At 45.7% G+C, this 14,845-nt stretch overlaps 1 protein-coding gene across 5 annotated transcripts in view; it reads right to left on the bottom strand.

Annotated features, from left to right (window-relative positions):
• Window positions 1–297: 297 nt before the first annotated feature.
• FAM47E (family with sequence similarity 47 member E) overlaps window positions 298–14,845 on the bottom strand; it is a 67,682-nt gene continuing 53,134 nt past the window's right edge. For all 5 annotated transcript variants that reach the window (XM_073599847.1, XM_073599820.1, XM_073599812.1 and 2 more), the window contains 3 exons: window positions 7,569–7,727; window positions 7,129–7,206; window positions 298–682 (listed from right to left, as the gene is read on the bottom strand). In XM_073599847.1, the coding sequence (XP_073455948.1) occupies window positions 539–682; window positions 7,129–7,206; window positions 7,569–7,727 (381 nt within the window). In that variant the 3' untranslated portion in view covers window positions 298–538. The remainder of the gene's footprint in view (window positions 683–7,128; window positions 7,207–7,568; window positions 7,728–14,845) is intronic.

Below are 14,845 nucleotides of genomic sequence, written 5' to 3' on the forward strand. Positions count from 1 at the left end.
GTGTGTGCATCAGCATGCTTACTACCCTCCTGCCATAGGCATACAAACCCGCATTCCTGGTGTGGCAAGTTGGTGATATCAAGAAGGGGTACCTCACACTGCTGATGTTTTAAGTAACAATATAGGAATTAACTTTCTAAATGCTATATAGCAAGTGTAACTCTAAGGGAAGAGACAATGGCTTTTTAATGTTCGCCTAAACAAAAAGGAGCATTCAACCCTTGGTTTGAGACACACTGCAAAGGTAACTTTGGGTTTTCCTCTGAGTTCAGCTATAAGTGAGAAATTGAATGCATGTTGTAAACTGTTAAAAACAGCCCTTTATTTTTGCAAACTTTGATGTCAGTAATGCATTACAAATATTTCAGTAACATTTATTGTTGCACTGCCAATTATAATGTTGACATTTTACAGTGGTTGCCCTTGTACTTTGCACCTTTCAGGATGGTTAAGTATGAGTGTGTTCATGTTGTACAATAATCCTAAAACAAGTTAATATTCAAACCAGAGGACAGCAGATGTGACTGAAAGAACATAGTCAGTTTATTATGCTTTCTTCATGGGTGGATGCTGAGCCAGACCGGTACCAAGTGTTCCCTGCCGTAGATACGTCTCTGGATTCTGTTGGAATTTCTCTTCTGGAAGGCACAGCATCATTCTTACACAATATTTTGTTGAGAAACTGAAAGAAAAAAAATATATTCTTTTTTTTTTTATAATCAAAATTTTTATTTTCTGTTATACTTTTCACAGTTCACAATTATACATCCTTAATTTCTTACTTTACAGTAACTACACAGGATTAACATATTAAACATTAATAAGAGGCCACCTGGTGACATCGTTCTCTTACAACTGACCCTATCCCCTCCCCTCCCCAAAAAGAAAAAAAAAAAAAACAAGGCGACCGCTGCCTGTCTCAGCCCCCTCCCACGCCCAACATGTGTTCGACAGCCAAGTATATCCTGTGACTGATGAAATTCCCAATAATTGTGCGTATCAATCTGTGTATCCAATTCCTCATTGGCACTCCCAACACCTACAAACCAACACGTTAAACAAACCAAAATCATATCAACAGAGAGAAGAAAAAAAAAAAAACCCACCTCACAACCCCATCCGTACAATCCCTGTGATTATTATTGCTATTCCTTAATTATTCCTCACTTCTAAAGAAAAAAAAAAAAAAAACCCTGCCCCACCCGTACACACCCTGTGGTTATTAATTGGTTATTCCATAATTGTATATATTGGCCATTCATGGCCTAGTTCCTCACTTCTATTAAATAATTCATTTAAGGTGATCCAATTAAGCCTAAAGTAAAAGATCCTTCTCCTACCTCCATGTGTTACCAAATCCCCTATAATGTAAGAGGCCACTAACGGCCATATTTGATATAACATCTATAATAGAGAAAGAAAAAAAAAAAAAAAAGAAATCTTAGGTGATTAGCATAATTCCCATTGATTGTGTGTTTCAATCTTCATATCCCCTTCCTTAGTGACATTCCCTACACCAAGCGCCTGCAAACCAGCACATTAAACGAAAACTTCCCACCTCCCTCCCCCCTTTCACCAAATCAGGTATCTCATTATACAGGTAAAAGGGACGGGGAGGGGGGGAAAGACAGCAGTAAAAAATAAATAAATAAATAAAATAAAAAATAAAAACCCAGGTGCTTCCCTTTCCTCCCTGGCTAAACCCCTATGTGACTATTCCAAGATCTTTATATGGCTATGGCTCCCTACACCTTCTCGTTTCGTATTTCCCTCTTAATCTATCCCCTGTACACAATGTATCCAGCCTGCCCATATGTCCTCAAATTCCCCTTTTTTATCTTTTACTACATGAATCCATATTTCCGTTTCCATTGTCCGATTGACCTCCCTTTTCCAATCCTCTAGTGAGAAAAAAAATATATTCAGTTCTGATACATGAAGAAAACATGACAATCTTTCTTAAAAGCAATAGCATGGGCCCATTTAAACCACTCAGGTCCGTTGTGGTGCGCTTAATGCATTCACTTTATGTTGTGCACTACTGTACATTGCTTTAAATTAGAAGCCCAGGCTAGAACTAACTAAGCTTAAAATAGCTTCCACCCACCTTTTAACTCCTATTCTAACTACACTGAAAAAGGAAAATGCATATACGTACCTATTATCAGACAAACAAAAAATGGTGAAGAAAGCGCTGTACCACAGGAAAATAATTATGATGCCATTCCTTGCTAAAAGCATGAACGTTTATTATTTAATAAGGGCATACAGAGGCAAGGGATGGCTGCAAGTGGTGTCACCAACCCAATGGAAATACCTGGAAGTGGGAGCTGCAAGAGTGACAGGGTGGCTCCTGGTATTCTGGTCAATCAGCTTGGGCTGTCAGATAAAGGGTATGCACAGCCAAACTCCCAGCGGTGGAGGGGTGGTCCAAGTCCCAGCCCGATGGCCCACTGGAGAGGCTGATGGTGAGGTCAGCACCTGGGTGTATGGATCGGTTTCCTGGGGACACTGAGGAGCCCAGATCTGATGGCCGTGTAGCGTAATCTGTTAGGAAGGGAGCCAAGCTGAGCCGACTGTGCCCAAGAAACGTAAAAGCCAGCTGCAAAGACTACATGTTACGGGGCAAAAATCCCCTTCTTCAGGTCATTTGGTACCTACCTCCCGGCCTTGCAGCGGTTTACACCATTGTTCCAGCTTTCCAAGGGTTTTGTACTCTTCCTATTTCTGTACATGAACTCATTCTTAATGCATGTTTTCTTTGTTAAAAATGTATTAAAATGGAAAATTTGCTAGTTAACCAAGAGTTCTAAAGGTATACAGCAGCTCTAACACAACTTTTGTGTGTGTGCACATCTACAAAAGTACCAAACCTACATTATCCTACGATACAAATCTGGGACTGAACATGTCTATACAGACTCTACCACTTGTCACTTAAAAGAAAAATGCCAAGTGCGCTAGACTGACCATTATATATACATTACTGCACAGTGTGGCGCAACTCCAATAAAGTAGATTAATAAAACACAATATAGTGCAAACAGTAAAAAACTATAAAAGTGTACACAATAAATATATACAATAAATATCTATATAAGAAATCCATCAATAAAGTCCATATAGGATGATCTTATCAATCTTCTTGAAAAGGAGAGGGGAACAAGTGCGCAAAAAAAGTGAAAAAAAGAATAAATTAAGGATGAGAGAAACCGCCAAACATAAAAAGTATTCCCACACAAAAAAACAATAGGATAAAAGAAATATGTGGCGCTAACTAGAATGTAAAAGTAAATCAAATATCACACAAATAATGTGACTAAATTGTGTAGCTAATGACAATTCTTCAATGTGACATCAAGTGGCTAACAGGATAATAACATTCAATAAATCCAATAAACCTCATAAAGTGCATAAAATTGAACAAAAAAAAAAAAAATCACATGATCCCTGTCTTCTTTGATGTAAGTGCAATACAACCTTATTTTTAAATAAATGATTTGAATTACTGCACCATGAGAGCGTTCTTTCCACTCCCTCTCTATATGGCAAAACTGGAGCTTTGAATACGCTATCTATATAAACACTGAATGTATGATATCAGCGGTTTGGATTCATTCCTGTGACCTCATGTACGACATCTTGGATTTTTCCATATGCCTAATTTGACTCCCTGTAATAGGGGTCAATTAAATCTGGTTGAGATGAGAGTTGAGTGACACTTTGATATAGCGCGGTCATTTACCCCGTAGGGTCCCGACGCACTTGGCGGAGTCCCTAGAAAAAAAACCCACCGACTAGAAGGAGACAGCAGCAGGGAAGCAGCATGAGAGATGGAACAAGAGAGGCTACGCAGGAAAGGCTTGTGTGAAGAATCAAGTCTTCAGTTTCCTGCCAAAGACCAAGATGGTAGGGGCCTCCTGGAGCTCAGCAGGGAGGCTGTTCCACAGCACGGCACCTTGGTGGGAGAAAGCTCGGCCACCACGCCGGGTCTTCTTAGGCACAGAGATGTGGAGGTGCGTGCATTGTGTGTTTGCATGTGGGTGGAGAGGAACCTTTCCTATACTCACTGAGGAAGTTATTAACCCGTGGGATTTATACATGGGCTTCACAATTTTTATGTATTTTTTTATAATTCAAATGAAGGTTTATTCAGTATGGTGATTTATGGATATGTAATTTATGATATAAGAGCGCAGTTTCTTTGTTTCTTTTCACGTTTTAGGTGTTTTTTACACTTTACAACACGCAGCTCTTAATTGTAGTTTATTCATTTTTTGGTCATTGATTTGCGTGGGTTTGGAACCTACTGGCTCCCTATATTTTCTTTTGCAGAAAAAATAAATCCACTTACAATAAAAATAACTTAGGCAGTGCTAGCTGTAAAAGGCATGCGTTGACTTACAACCACTGTTTTAGATGGCCGCAAGATCCTTTTATTCTGCGTATTAAATATTTAAAAACGGAGAGCACTAGATTTGGTTTGTTCTGTTTCCATCTTCATATGCACATCTATGAGTTTGTGGCTGATATCGTGGCATAGAAGACATGGAGGTATAAGGATGCTATATCCCCATCTTTATTCCCCTTAAAGGGAACAACAGCTTGTTATGACCTTACTGGTGATGAAGGTTTCATAACAGTAAGGTGAGCGACTAATGTGCACAAATGTTGGGTGACACTGATACTTCAGGATTTTGTCACACAGTGTCACAATGTATCATTTTATGGACTGTTTTATCGCGTCACAAGAAGGTTGATAAGATCATCTTATATGGACACTTATGCACTTTATAGATGGAGTTCTGATATGGATATTGTGTACACTTTCTATTTTTATTGTTTGCACTATATTGTGTTATTAATTTACTTATTGGAGTATATTATAACCAGATACGACGCAAGGGCAGGGTACTGCATCTCGCGCTCGCTGCAATAGGAAAAACAACTTTTCCAATTGCGGCGAGCGCAGGGCATCCCAGGCCCTTAGGTCTGGTATGGATTTCAAGGGGAGCCCCCTATGACGAAAAATGGCATGGGGTCCCCCCTAAAATCCATACCAGATCCTGGTCCGAGCACGTAGCCTGGCCAGTCAGGAAAGGGGGTGGGGACGGCGAGCCCCCCCCTCCTGAACCGTACCAGGCCGCATGCCCTCAACATGGGGGGGTGGGTGCTGTGGGGGAGGGGGGCGCCCTGGGACTGTGAGGGCATAAGGGGGCGGGGTCAACATCACCCGGTGTCCACGCCGCCTTATGCCGTCACAGTCCCAGCATGCCCAGGGACTGTGACAGCATAAGGGGGCGGGGTCATCACCTATATAAGTCACATCGGAGCGCTCAGAGAGCATTGCAGCTGGAGAGAGCATTATGTCAACATCGGAAGAAGAGGGAAGAAGCCAAGAAGCCAAAAGGCAGAAGTCCGGGCCACCGCTAGCAAAAGAGCGGCATGAAGATAGCGGAGGAGGCGGCAGAAGAACTGGAGCACCGGGAGCAGAGGTCGAACACCGGGAGAAGAGGCCAGAGAGAGCAGAGAAGAACCAACCGGACGCCGGGAGAAGAGGCCGCAGGGACCCCTGAAGTCAGAAGAAGACCCCCGGAGCTGTCTAATAAATTACTTTAAAAACCAGTGTAGTATTTTTTTATTGACACTTTTTCCCCCAGGTGAATGGGTAGGGGTACCATGTACCCCATACTCATTCACATAGGGTGGGGGGCCGGGATCTGGGGGCCCCCTTATTAAAGGGGGCTCCCGGATTCCGATAAGCCCCCCGCCCGCAGACCCCGACAACCAACGGCCAGGGTTGTCGGGAAGAGGCCCTTGTCCTCATCAACATGGGGACAAGGTGCTTTGGGGTGGTGGGGGCCGCAGGGCGCCCCCTCCCCCACAGCACCTACCCCCCCATGTTGAGGGCATGCGGCCTGGTACGGTTCAGGAGGGGGGGCGCTCGCTCGTCCCCATCCCCTTTCCTGACTGGCCGGGCTGCGTGCTCGGACCGGGGTCTAGTATGGATTTTAGGGGGGACCCCACGCCGTTTTTTCGACGTAGGGGGTTCCCCTTAAAATCCATACCAGACCTAAGGGCCTGGGATGCCCCGCGATGGGGCTCGCAAGGTGTCAATCTCGCCGACAAAAGCGGCGAGATTGACTTCCTTTTCTAGTTCCGTCGTACCCGAGTCACGTTCAAAATGAACGGACTTGTCCGTGTGTGGGCAAGTGCGTTCATTCTGAAAGTCCGGCGGGAAGTCCGTCGGGAAGACCGGATTCCGGAAAGTCCGGTCATGTGTAGGCAAATCCATCCGTTCAGAAAGTCCGGCGGTAGCCTGCTGGAAGTCCGGCGGTAGCCTGCCGGAAGTCCGGCGGGAAGAACGTCGGACCTAGCTTCCCAGAAAGTCCGGTCGTGTGTACGCGGCATTAGAGAATAAATCTGATGTTTAGGTGTAATGTTAAGCGTGAAAAAGTTTTTTTAATGCTATTGCTTTATTCCACCATAAGGTAAAAATGGCATTCTTCTTTCCTTATGATCTCTGAAATAGCTAGTTTACTCATAATCCAGTGCAGTCATTGCATGCCAGATTCTGAAACAGTCCTTCTTGTGTAGCAGATACACAATCAAGTTAGGTTTTTAGGGTTATGAAAAGACTTGCACATCATGCTATGAGATTCTGTCAGGTTTTAAAAGCTGTGTCCCTGCTGAGAAAATGTACCAGACTCTACTAAAGAAGGAATTCTTATTGCTGTGCTCATATTGTGGGGATTTCTCCTCATTTTGTTGTGTATGACATCCATTTAAATTTGTAATTGATGATAAGTGGGGAGATTTTCTGTAACTTCTTGTTGTTCTGATTCTCATTAAATGGACAGGAAGTGCGAGGAAATTGCCCAAACAGCAGCAGTGGCAGGATTTTGTACAGTTACAGGCATGTGTAAATAAATTATATGGTCTGCTATGGTCAACTTTAGGTAACAATGATACAGAAGGATTACAGGTTACAGGAGCATTGACATGCTAGCTACCTTCTTTATTGTATTTTGGAGCGCTTTCCCTTGAAAACATTGAGTTGTGAAAATCCATCATATTTTTATTACGAAGGATTACTGCTCAGGTCGTAACAAAAAAAGTACACCTCACCTCTGGTCTTCTGTAACCTTTCTTCTCAATAAATTCTTTAAAAGCAGTAGTTCCATGAAGCTGCAATAATTCTTCATCCTAAAATTAAACAAACCAGTTGCTAGAAAAATCCACATTTTTTAAGCATAACCTTCATTTAGTAACGCACAACAAGGCTACACAACACACGAAAAAAAAAGTTTCTGTATAGTTCCTGTCTCCACTCTATACAGAATCTGATATATCTTTGTCAATCTAACATTCCAAAATCCACTGGTAGGGCACTGTATGCTGCAAAAGTTGACCTGCCCATATGGATCTGTGTTGTCATCATTACCGTCAAGCAAACCCAGAACATTGAATATCTAAACTTTAAACACATTAATATTTGCAAAATTACACTTCCTCATCTCAGGTCTGTTTTGATCAAGCGTCACATGGGTATAATTCTTTTTATTTACCTTTTGACTGAGCTTGGTTTTTGAGTGAATGCCATTTTCATTATTTTCCAATGCTGGGTCTTTTAATGGTTCATTGGCTTTAAGTTCCTTCCACGTTTTAGGATCCAGGTACCAAGCCCCATATCTAGATTTCACCCAGCTTGGGTTGTACGTGGTCTCCTGAGAAATAAAAGAAGTCAGAATCACGTCTTACTCCTTTATATGTGTAAGGCAGACACAAAACAGTACAAGCACATATCCAAACCCAAGAACATAAATGTAAAAATATATTGCAGCTTACCAATCCTTATGCCGCGTACACACGACCGGACTTTACGACATACTTTGCCCGGCGGACTTTTCGATTGACTTTACGACGGACTTTCCGAATGAACGGACTTGCCTACACACGATCAACCAAAGTCCGACAGATTCGTACGTGATGACGTACGACCGGACTAAAACAAGGAAGTTCATAGCCAGTAGCCAATAGCTGCCCTAGCCTCGGTTTTTGTCCGTCGGACTAGCATACAGACGAGCGGACTTTTCGACCGGACTCTAGCCCGCCGGATAGATTTGAAACATGTTTCAAATCTAAGTCCGTCAAACTTTTGATAAAACAAAGTCCGCTGGAGCCCACACAAGATTGAATTGTCCGACGAAATCCGGTACGCCGGACCAAGTATGCCGTAAAGTCCGATCGTGTGTACACAGCATTAGATGTGGTGGCTGCATTCCATTTTAGTTTTTTTTTCTCCCTTATTTTCAACTGGTGATCTGGCAAGTAACACACTTCCTGTTCTAGGGTGGCTCCATCTATGGAGGAGTAACAGACACACCCTTGGACAGCAGTATTTTCTGGAGAATGTAGTGTTAAGGCCCGTACACACAATCGGACTTTTTGACAACAAGCATGCAAATTAGCTTGTGTATGCTCCATCGGACAAATTAGCTCGTGTATGCTCCATCGGACAAACTTTTTCTGTTTCCATCGGACTTTTGTTGGCTGTGCGAATGGACAAACTTTCCGGCAACAAAAGTCCGATGGAGCAAAGTCCGATCGTGTGTACACAAAGGCATCAGAATTTTGTACAAACTACAGTACGCGGCCGCGAGAATGTTTCCAGCGCGAACCCATTGCGCTGGTTCTCAGCGACAGGGTACTGTACATCTCGCGCTGGCTGCAATATTGGGGCGAGCGCAAGAGGGAATTCCGGCCGGTCAGGAAAGGGGGTGGGGACGAATGAGCGCCCCCCCCCCTCCTGAGCCGTACCAGGCCGCATGCCCTCAACATGGGGGGTGGGCGCTTTGGGGGAGGGGGCGCCCTGCGGCCCCCCCACCCCAAAGCACCTTGTCCCCATGTTGATGAGGACAAGGGCCTCTTCCGGACAACCCTGGCCGTTGGTTGTCGGGGTCTGCGGGCGGGGGGCTTATCGGAATCCGGGAGCCCCCTTTAATAAGGGGGCCTCCAGATCCCGGACCCCCACCCTATGTGAATGAGTATGGGGTACATGGTACCCCTACCCATTCACCTGGGAAAAAAGTGTCAATAAAAAAAACACACTACACAGGTTTTAAAAGTAATTTATTAGGCAGCTCCGGGGATCTACTTCCAACTTCAGGGGTCTTCTTCCAACTTCGGGGGTCTCTCAGGCCTCTTCTCCCTCTCTTCAGTGTCGTCTCTGCGCTCTCTGGTTCTTCTCCGGTGCCTTCTTCCTTCTGCCGGGCTCCTCCGCTATCTTCTGCTCTTTTGCTGCTCTTTTGCTAGCGGAGGAGCTCGGTCTTTTGAGACGTCTTCTTCCCTGTTCTCTTCCAGAGATGTTGACACGACGCTCTCTCCGGCTGTAATGCTGTCTGTGCGCTCTGCTATAACTTATATAGGCGGTGACCCCGCCCCCCTATGACATCACAGTCCCAGTACATGCTGGGGCTGTGAGGTCATAAGGGGGTGTGGTCATAGGATGACATGACCACACCCCCTTATGACCTCACAGTCCCAGCATGCACCGGGACTGTGATGTCATAGGGGGGCGGGGTCACCTCCTATATAAGTCCACTGCGGAGCGCTCAGAAAGCATTCCAGCTGGAGAGAGCTTCGTGTCAACATCAGGAGAAGAGGGAAGAAGATGATCCAGATGTCCGTGCCACCGCTAGTATAAGAGCGCCAGAAGATAGCGGAGGAGCCGGCAGAAGATCTAGACACCGGGAGAAGACGCCAGAAAGACCCCCGGAGTCGGAAGAAGACCCCCAGAGTCGGTAGAAGACCCCCGGAGTCGGAAGAAGACCCCCGGAGATGCCTAATAAATTACTTTAAAAACCTGTGTACTGTGTTTTTTTCTTGACACTTTTTTCCCTAGGTGAATGGGTAGGGGTACCATGTACCCCATACTCATTCACATAGGGTGGGGGGGCCGGGATCTGAGGGCTTCCTTATTAAAGGGGGCTCATGGATTCCGATAAGCCCCCCCCACCCGCAGACCCCGACAACCAACGGCCAGGGTTGTCGGGAAGAGGCCCTTGTCCATATCAACATGGGGACAAGGTGCTTTGGGGTGGGGGGGCCGCAGGGCGCCCCCTCCCCCAAAGCACCCCCCACCCCGCATGTTGAGGGCATGCGGCCTGGTATGGCTCAGGAGGGGGGGGGCGCTTGCTCGTCCCCACCCCCTTTCCTGACCGGCCGGGCTGCGTGCTCGGATAAGGGTCTGGTATGGATTTTGGGGGAACCCCCACACTGTTTTTTCGGCGTAGGGGGTTCCCCTTAAAATCCATACCAGATCTAAGGGCCTGGTATGCCCCTGAAGGGGAACCCATGCCGGTTTTTTATTTAAAATTTGGCTTGGAGTTCCCCCTCAAGATTCATACCAAACACAGTGCCTGGCATCCAAGTCGGATCCCCGCACCAGTGTGAACCCGGCTCGCAAGGTGTCAATCTCGCCGATAAAAGTGGCGAGACTGACACAATATCAGACAACAATACAGAAGTTGACCAAAGGGTGGTGGTAAAGAGCTGAAAAACCATGTGATTTGGTGAAAGTTGGCTGGAAAAGTCCTGCCGTCTGTATGCAAGACAAACTTCTGGCCAACGCCCTTTGTACAAAAATCAAAGGGAAAGTTTGTACAAAGTCCTATCGTGTGTATGGGGCTTTAGGCACACCATACACTATACATTTTTCCTGACGCCACCATGGCAGCATACTAGTGATAGGCTCCGCCTTTCTCCCCTCCCTCAGGACCAATGAAATAGCATAAATTAAAGGCCAGTTAGGCTCCGCCCCATTCTTCTTTTTGTCCTCATACCTCCACGCACCAGTGAAGAGTAAGCAGTACTATGTTCCCCCCTCTGCCTCCAGGCTGCTGCCGGCTGGGTTAAGCCTCTCCCAGTACGAAGTCCCAGTATCAGGCTGCTAAAAGCGCCAGAGTAGCTTGGGAGGAATGAAATATGCCTTTAAGGTTGGTGTCTGCAACGCTTGTTGGGTTTGGGGAGGCCAGTTTTGCATCCTTCTTACCTTTGCCTTTGTCTCCTGTCATTTTCTCATTTTCTGCACCTCCTGATCTTTTCCTCCTGCAGTGGCACTGGTCTGGGTACATTACTCCCCCTAGACAGGTTTTCTGTCCTAGGCCAGCTGTAGGTATAGCTTATGTTTGTAGGTTGTGTATGTATAGGTTTGGGCAGGTGGATATGTGTGTGTATATATATGTATATGGATATGTATATATGTGTATTGTAGGGGATCAGAGGGGTGGACAGCTGGCTTAGAGATAGCCCATTAAAACAAAAGCATTGTTATTATTCAGCAAAATGGCAAAATAAACATAAGATAAGACAGACTTGTCTTGTCACACGGTTGTGCACACAGGTACAGCTCACAGTTCAGCGGCACATAGGCTTACAGGTAATAGTTCATGGCTCCAATCAGAACTGCAGTCTTTATGTGGTTAAGCTCACCCAGCACACCATCCAGCAATGGACATGTTCACAGCATGCTGCTGTCTTTCTCTCTCTCCTACTCAAACAGCTCCTCTCTGAGACTTTCAGCCCAGCTGACAATAAGCAGGTCTGAAGGGGAAATACCTGCCCTCTTCTTCTTAACCCTGCCCCAGGCTGACCCTCTACATTATGTATATATGTTCATGTATATGTTTGTGTATATATGTGTATGTTCTTAAGTTGGTTGGTATGTATGTATGTATGTGGGGGGGTGTTATATGGAGCGGTATGTGCATGTATTTATATATGCATGCATATTGTTTTTTTTTTTTTTTTTTTTTTTTTTTTAAAAAGGGGGAAAAGAGAGAGTGTGTAGATGTATATATGTGTATGTAAATATTTAGATATACTTTAATAGAGGGAGAAGCGAAGTCGCTGTTGCCTTATCTATTTTTCCTCTTCTCTGTCTTTCTGCGGCTGTCCCGTCTCTCAGCTGGTCGTCCCATTTCTCCACGGTTCGAGTATCAGCCCATACAAAAGACCCTCAACACTTAGGTGGGGACCACCGTGTCGGTACGTTTTCAGGAAAGGAGTGCCCTCTTATGCGGATTGCTTTGATTTGCTTCAGCTCCGCACGCCCACGCTCTCAAAGGCCAGAGCCAGAGACCATAGAAAGGCGGACGTTCTTCAGAGAAGCATAGCTCGGATGCCGCTCCCACTCAGGAGAGAGGTTCCAAGGAAAACGTCTTAGCTCTTCTTTCCCAAACCCAGCACCTCGACAAGAGTCCTGCAGGACCTGTGGCACAGTGCCTATGCCCAGGAGGCTGGTGAGTGAAGTCGGCCTGGTTGAAGTTTGCAGCTGACAGGTAATACTGAATGTCCTTATTACATTTAAGGTGGCACAAAAGTTTTAAACTCACTGTAATTACTCTAGCTAGCCAGCCCCCTTGTTGCGGGTCTAGCCACTAGCAGAACAACCTGCCTCATTGATCAATCATACTCTCAGTACTCCTGAGGAGGGGGCGCAGCATGCAAATGATTTTAGCTCCCTTGCACCAGAGGAAGGTCTGGAGCTACTTGGTGTCAGTTTTTCTTTGGAGAACTGTGTATCCAGGCAGTCATGCAGACCATTACATGGGTTAAAAGACAAAGTCATATTTACCCTTTCAATGAGCAATCACTTTTCCATTAGGAAACTGGTTTAATGCAAGGCGGATATAGCATCGCTGAAATCCATGCCTACAGTGGAACTGGCTGTTGTCCAATAGGGTGGCGGCTGGGAAGGGCCTGACACTCAACAGAGGCCCTTACCTTGGTGACAGGTACTTTGGGTTTCTGCTCCAAGGATATGGTTGGGGAGGAAATCCTTAGGGCTGATATCATGGGACCCGGCCAAGATGTATCGGCAAATTTCACTGCAGAAGCAGCAATAGTCTCAACCTGGTTTCTGGCCAAGGCAATGCTAAACTCAGTTACGGCTAGGGGTACCCTATGGTTGAGACCCGGGGCGGTGTTTGGCTTCCTAGAAACAAAATTGGAATAGTCACTTTATAGTGCAAGATCTCTGTTTGATATGAAACCAGAGACAGCCATGTCAGAAGTGACAGGAGGAGGGTCCGTTCTTCTCCCATAACAGAAAGCAGGAAAGTGAAAAAAAAAAAAAATATAACTAAAAATAAATAATAATAAATAAAGGGAGAAATGTGTTTCTCCCGCTAGGTTCCACTCCTCTAGGGGTAACCTTTCATAAGATCCATTAATGAAAATCTTTGGATGTACCGCAGGTACCCACAAAACCCTTTTAACGGGCGCATGCCCAGTAGGGTAAGTCCCAGTGGGCATGCATCACGGGTTACTGGACAGTGGATTGTGCAGATCCTTGGAGGATAGGCACTCCTGGTCACTTTTGGTGGATTCCTCACTGTTCCTTCTCCGGACCTTTTTCTCCCCCTCGGAGCTGCCAGATCCACCGCAACCACGGCGGTTACAATACTTACAGACACTTCAGACTCAGAGGGGGGCTGTTCTGGTCCCATCTTACAGGAGAGATTGTAGGTTTCCTACCCACCCCTGTTTGTAGGTCGTGGGGGTTGGAGAGAAGCATTCGCTTGCAGCAGATGGCTGGAGGCTTTCGCTAGATCATCAGGATTCTTAGCTTTACATCCCAAAAATGTTTTCTTTTCTTTTTTATTCCAAAGTAAATTTGGCGATTGGTTGGACACATCTCTGTTTTATCAGCCTACCTTTTAGCCTAGGAATATCTCTAAGAATGTTCACATAGGTTTCAGTGCCGTGTCAGTTCCTCTTGGAGAACAGGGTCTCCAGATTCGCCACTACCTAGGCGTCATTCCTTTCTACATAAAAAAAAAAAGGCGGCAAACTTTTGCTTTCCAACAGTTAAAGTGCCTGTGGGGGCTCTACTGGTTCCTCTGCTTCCATCAGAAAAGGACAGTGACGGTCATAAGGAGAATTATGAGATCAGATGCCTTTACTTCCTGGACGACTTCTAGGTGTCTCAGCCTCCTGGCTGTAATGTTGTCATTCATACCGATGATTTCTTGGGTGCATGGGCATCGGTGCTAGTTTCAACTACAACGGAGGAAACAGGATCCGGCGCAGCTATGGTCAGTGTCACGCAGTATGTATAGCGGTCTGCAGTGATGGAAAGACCTTGAGGATGTCACGAACCATATGACTGGATCAATGTGATGAATCATGTCGGCAAGACAGCCTGGAAGGCGCACTGCGAGGGTCTGTCAGTCAAGGCAAGCTGAGATTGCTAGCCAAGGAAGGTAGTCTCGAAAGCGCTGGAAGGTCAGGCAGCCTTTTTTATCACTTTGACCTTGCTACACAGAATCAAGGGTGACCAGTCATCTTGCGGTTGAGCAACAGGACAGTAATTGCGTATTTTCAGCTCCAGGGAGGATCTCGCGGCAATATGCTATTGAGAGATGTAGAACCCAGAATGTCTGGGTAGGAAGATCACCAGCAAATTCCAGAAGCAATTTACCTCCTAGGGGACTGGAATACACGGACATACTGTCCATCATGCATGCTTGCCAGAGCATGAGGGGGAGGCTTGTCCACAGGTGGCCTACCACAGACAGGCTTCTTACAACAAATTCCAATTTAAGAAGAGGTCTGACTCGGTTTCCGCTCCCCAAAGCAAAGAACAGTGTTTCTCCATGAATCTGCAATCAAGCCTACTGTATATGTTTTTCCCCAACTTCTCTCGTAATGAAATTCCTCTGGAAGCTGTCAAGAATGAGCATGGTAGTCACGACCACCCCTCCATTCTGACCATAGGAATCTGGTGCTTCCTGGCTATCCACTTCAGAATACAGAAGTCGATTCCCCTTCACACATGCAC

The sequence above is a fragment of the Aquarana catesbeiana genome, linkage group LG01 (genome assembly GCF_042186555.1).
Source record: "Aquarana catesbeiana isolate 2022-GZ linkage group LG01, ASM4218655v1, whole genome shotgun sequence".
NCBI classification, from domain to species: domain Eukaryota; kingdom Metazoa; phylum Chordata; class Amphibia; order Anura; family Ranidae; genus Aquarana; species Aquarana catesbeiana.